General features: G+C 54.2%; 1 protein-coding gene across 1 annotated transcript in view; it reads left to right on the forward strand.

Annotated features, from left to right (window-relative positions):
* The first annotated feature begins 3,042 nt into the window (after nt 1–3,042).
* The window catches only part of DICSQDRAFT_105098 (NAD(P)-binding protein), a 3,621-nt gene continuing 1,089 nt past the window's right edge, over nt 3,043–5,574 (forward strand). The window contains exons 1-6 of the mRNA XM_007365163.1: nt 3,043–3,129; nt 3,608–3,733; nt 3,793–4,506; nt 4,583–4,911; nt 4,980–5,174; nt 5,231–5,348. Of these exons, the coding sequence (XP_007365225.1) occupies nt 4,792–4,911; nt 4,980–5,174; nt 5,231–5,348 (433 nt within the window). The 5' untranslated portion in view covers nt 3,043–3,129; nt 3,608–3,733; nt 3,793–4,506; nt 4,583–4,791. The remainder of the gene's footprint in view (nt 3,130–3,607; nt 3,734–3,792; nt 4,507–4,582; nt 4,912–4,979; nt 5,175–5,230; nt 5,349–5,574) is intronic.

The following is a 5,574-nucleotide window of genomic DNA, read 5'->3' on the forward strand; positions in this document are numbered from 1 at the left end:
AGACTTTCACCTGAAATAGCCCAGTATCAACGGTGAGCACGCAGGTCAGGAGGGAAGCGATGCGAAGGAAGGGTAGTGGAGGCACAGAGGGAGTGGCGCGCACGACGCGTTCGACGGCGAGCCTAAGGAATAGGCGCACATCGCATCGTTGTCTCTTACCTGCATCTCATAGTGCAGCACATTTCCAAGATCATACGTTAATCTGGACACATCCGATACTAATTGTGCATCCACCGTCGCGCCAGGTACTTCTACAACATTTGCATGTTGGTTAGCCCCCGCCCGTCATGATATATCCGGCAACTCCTTGGTACCCTCCTTTCCGATTTCTTGGGTCTTCATAACATGCCGAATCTAAGCAGAACTTTCCGACGAAGCATACCCAGCAAGTGCACACCAATGGGCCAAACTGAAAGTACATTGGAGATCTGAGTGGGCCCTGCTTTCTCTTTGGAGGCAACGACCGCGCCCCACTGATTGCCTCTTCAGCGTATTTGCACACAGTTCGTACATTCAGTGCCTAGTATGCCCGTACAGAAGCTTACACAAGACCTCTGCGCTGATCGAGTTACCGACATCATCCCAGGTTTCGTCGATTGCCCCAAAAGTATGTGATGGAGACTTTAAAGTGATCGTCTCGCAGATCTCAGACTTGAACGCGTTCTTGCGGCCCTTCCTCTGCCGCCTTCCACGGCCAGGATGACCGCCGTCGGGCTGCAGGACGGGAGACACATTGAAAGTCATTGGCAAGCGACTACGTCCTCGTGCACGCCATCGCGGGTTACGTCGGGCTCTTCGCGCGGTTTGTCAAGGCGCACGAAGGAGCGTCATTTGCGCGATGGGCGCCCGGAGACTGCGAAAGCCGCCTTGTTGCATACAAGACCGAGAATGTCACGCACGATCATAGTGGCAAGCTGGGCGCGCATTCGATCTCGCACAGTGTCGGAAAGGGTGTGTAAATCTTGTTGGATTCGCGTACTGACAGTCGTGCCAGGATACGGAACTAGCAAGCATCCACACGGAAGGCACGATCATCTTGAACGGATTCCAGTCTGATCTCGTAAAGACTCGCGCGCCCTTCGCGTCTCACAGATCATTACGATCAAGGCGGTCGAGCATTCTCTTCGCATGGCGAGCATCCTTTCCCTCGGCTCCTCTGTCTTTCTCATCCTCAATGCTCAGTCTCTGACCTGCGTCATGGCCGCCGCGGGCCGGTAGCATGTCGGGAGGTGATTTCTGACGGCTCTCGTCGCGAACGAGTCTTCATGCCGACTGTACGCAAGGAGAGCCCATTTCGTCCCGAAAGCATACTAGACGTGAGGGACCGAATCCATGGGAAGAGAGGACGACTGGGAAGTGCTTGATCAAGGGAGAGGATTATGTGTATGGCGCGTCAGGAAGTGATTGCACCAAACATGTCTCCCCAACTCTCAATGCAATCTCTCGTCTAGGATTCAGTATTGCTAGAGAAGAGATACAGGAGGATCCATATCACAACATGTCAGGTGCCTGGCGTTCCATGGTAAATGGTATGGCCCTTCCCCGTGCCGATTCCGGCAACCGTCGTCCTTGGTACCTACTACCTCTACTCACCACATGCTAGCCAAAATTATGGTTGCGCCTTCTGATGTGTATCTCTCTTCGTATGTATGCCGTCAGTTGTTGAACCGAGGGTTCTGGATCACCTTCGCATAATCTAGTGCTATCAAATATTCTCCTTCCGGATACCGTTGAGTATGTTTTCAAAACTGTCAAGTAGAGTTATTCTGCGCCCCATGCAATGCTGAGATGGACCAGATCCTATACCGTGAAATATTGCGTTCAGAACAACTCTAGTAGCGGACTTCGGTCGTCTAGGAGCCTGAAGAGCATCGGAGTGACGTACGCAAATGAGACCGGTGAGTCACGTGCCTGTGTTGCAACCCAGCGCCGGCTCTGAGCTACTCCCTGCGCTCCGGCGAACATCATGACACATCTCCTCGCTGTACCGTTGCCTTTCGACGGTGCCAGGAGCGTGTTGTGTCGACGCGCATTCCTTTGTTCTTCTCATCTGCTCTGCTTCCGACATAGCTAGAACTGTGTCCCTTCGCTTCTGCACACATACAGGCAAGCTTTTTGTTCACTGTAAGTTCGTGTTCTTGGTTGTCCCATTCATCTTTCTTCGCTCACCTTTTCCTCCTCTCTTCCTCATTGTGACACGAATTGAAGCGCCCTGCGACAGCCCCTTCCTGTCCCCACTGATCCGCAGGTGGCTCCTGGCGGTCGTGATGCCCCGTCTCCCTACCCTGAACTGCGTTCCCGGTCTACTCCTGACGTCTAGGCAAGTTGAGTCTGCTCGTAATCTTGTCCGTTTTTAGAGGCATTGGGTAGCGGACGCCAAGGCTATTTATGCCAGGTATAAGGTGCGCATTCATGGTCGGCACTCCGCCTTGCGTCTAGAATACATTGTCACGGTTGAGGTTGAAGGTCATTAGGATCTGTTGCAGCGCCGGTTCTACTATATGTACTATGGCAGTACCGCGCCGCGGCAGATTCTGGTGCTTTCCTAATTATTAACCGTGTCGACGTCTTGTAGACTGTGCACACACGCCAAACGAAACTGCTAGTCCTTCTCGTCAGGGTGTGGGCGTGCATCTGGAGATTCCTTGCATCGTTGACATTCCAGGCCGTTCTGACAGCGGCGAATCTGCAGCCCTTAGCACCCAAGGCCGTAATAGTTGATCTCGTGAGTACATTTCTGTGTACAAGCCTCTTGAGCGCGTTTCCTTGCCATCCTCCAAAGTACGCCGATGAGGCCAACACGTGGGTCAGCATCCCTGAGTTTCATCTCTTCTCACGCAACGCTATCTCGTTGTTTCTTGCTGCGTTACCCCGTCGTCTAGTGCACGGCGGAGGCCGACCATCTGGCTCATCACAGACGAGAGCGAGATCAACGCGCGGTGCTATCCACGTCCGCTTCCACCAATCTCCCTCCCTTTCATCTTACATATCCAGTCTGACTTTCTCGTCGCCGGCGATGGGGCTTTCTCCAAAGCAGTGTATGCTCGGCCCCATAGCGTTCGCACGACTCTTATTGCAGGTCGCTCCCAGAAACATGGTCTAAATAGCTGTGGGATGAGGCGTCAGCAGGTGCGTGATGATCGAGGGAAGGACAGCCCTAGGCACACGGTCAAGAAAGTGGGTATCTCCTCATAACCGGCGTACAACGCAACGTTGAGTTAGTCGAGATCCTGCAAATCTTCGCTCTCCAACTTGAGCGCCTTGACCGTGGTCCCTTGCCTCACCACCTTCATCTCACCAGTCGTCGTTTTCAGCGCCAGGTCGCGTCTACACGTAATACTGACCAGTACTCCACGTATCTAGCGGAATTGAGTGAGGGCCCAGCGTCGATGTACGTCCTTTTCCTTGGAGACGGGACAAATCGTCGCCATGTTCCTCACCAGCCGGGCAAGGGTCTGCCGTAGACGGGCTTAGGCCTTTGCCCTCTTCCATCATCAGCTCCTCGAGCTGGCCTCTCCACATCTTCGTGCGACGTTTGCCCGTATCGGCGCGACGGTATAGTCATCCCTGCGTGAAGTCAAGTCGAGCTGACGTTTGTGCTCCGCAGTACCACTGTGTATGGACTTCCTGTATCTGTGGCGCTGCGGCCTCAGCATGGGTACGGAAGTGTAACTCCGTAACGAAAACCATATAATTGGCCGGTTGAAAGTCGACTGGGGGATTGCCTACAAAGGTTAGTGCCGCTTCTACATGTGCTGTGTCGCAGTCGGATTGACGTGAGACATACGCCAGCATGTACGATATACGTAACGACACGATGGCTGTACATGTGACGGACATCGTCTACCTGCTCTGGACGAGGTTGCAATCGCACCCCAATAGCGACGCTGACGCCAGGTCCGTCCTCTCTACTCCATTGAGTCTCCGGTAACCGTACAAGGCGCGATCTCTCATCCACTCGCGCTCAAGCTGCACGTCTCGACGCTCGCGATGCAAACGTACAACGCGTAAGCGGGGGATTACCCGCAGGCACCCTTCGTAGGTGCCCACCTATGTATACATTTTGCGAAGACGCACTGCAGTAATGCACGTGAAGTATCGTCGAGACCACACGTCAGATGATGGGCCTCGAAACCTATCGGTCATTCGTCGCTCCTCACCGAGGAGCCACCACGAAGCAATGCACCCATCCCGTAGATTGCACTTATGCACCACGCGATATCGTTGCTCTTGCGCAAGATGACGCAGTCCGCCCCGCTCGCCTTGGCCGTCGCCTTCTCAGCAATGCCCAAAGTCGTCATCATAGATTGTGTTCTACGAGGACAAAGAGAACAGTAGAAGCGCACGAATGCTTGTTCGACCAAAATGAATTTGAAGCAGCTAATCGCCGGGGATTTCTGGCCTCTTCAACCATTAGTACTGCAGTTCACCAGATTCACTGTGTCTATATTCGAGTTCCGCTGACACACCAGAGCGAGCTACGATATTGGCGTGCCGGAGAATCAGGTGGGTTGATCCTTTGGGGAAGTTCCCACTATGCCCCGATGCTTCTGTCGTCAGCAGGTTTACATGCGACTTGCAGACACAACGTTCCACAACGTCTACGACTGAACGCCCAAACGGGCCGTTCGTTGTGGCCGATGCTCAAGTCCACGGAGATCGTGTGGCTTCTCTGGTATGGAGAGGCTATGGTATAAAAGAAGACCGAAACAACTGGACTTCAGCGTCGAACACACCCTACCCAGTCATCCCGGATATTCTTCTTCGACTATCTACTAAGCTTCCTGCATCATGCCTCTCCCTACCAAGATGACTGCCGTCGGCATCTCCAAGACAGGCAACTCTCCCGACGTCATCGAGGAATTCCAGTTCCCTGTCCCAACCCCCGGCCTGAATCAGATCCTCATCAAGGCGAGTCGTCGGTTGAATAGGAGCGCTTCGATAACACTCAATACTGACCCTTTCACACTACACATCAGGTCGAGTGGGCTGGAGTCAACTGGTCTGATGCCCAGAAACGCAGGGGCGTATGGCCACTCGCGCTCCCACCCTTCCCATTTGCCCTTGGTGTCGAGTGCGCCGGAACAATTGTCTCCGTCCCCACAGATGACGAGGTGCTGAAGGACGAGGAGTACAAGGTACGCTCGCTCAACATTGGCAGCAGGGTTGTCTCGGTAAGCATATGGATTGTTCTCGCTGGTGTTACGCACGACGTTCATGATGGACGCAGTTCGGGATGGCCTTCCCCAATGGACCGATGTCGGAATACTTCGTCACGACCTGGGACACCGTCTATCCTCTACCTGACGAAATTTCGGGCCGCACTGCGATAGCGACGCTCACCCCTGGTCTGTACGTCTCTGATACCCATCCGCCCCAAACTGATCGTGTTCCAACGACAGGCTGCACGGCCCTCGCGCTCGCGACGGAGGCATACAATGTCCAAGCAGGCGACTTTGTCCTCGTGCACACCGTCGCGGGCAGTGTCGGGCTCTTCTTCGCACAGCTGATCAAGTCGCGGGGAGGAATCGTTATCGGCACGACGAGCACCCCTGAGAAGGCGGCAATTGCGAA

The sequence above is a fragment of the Dichomitus squalens genome (genome assembly GCF_000275845.1).
Source record: "Dichomitus squalens LYAD-421 SS1 unplaced genomic scaffold DICSQscaffold_11, whole genome shotgun sequence".
In the NCBI taxonomy this organism is placed as follows: Eukaryota; Fungi; Basidiomycota; class Agaricomycetes; order Polyporales; family Polyporaceae; genus Dichomitus; species Dichomitus squalens.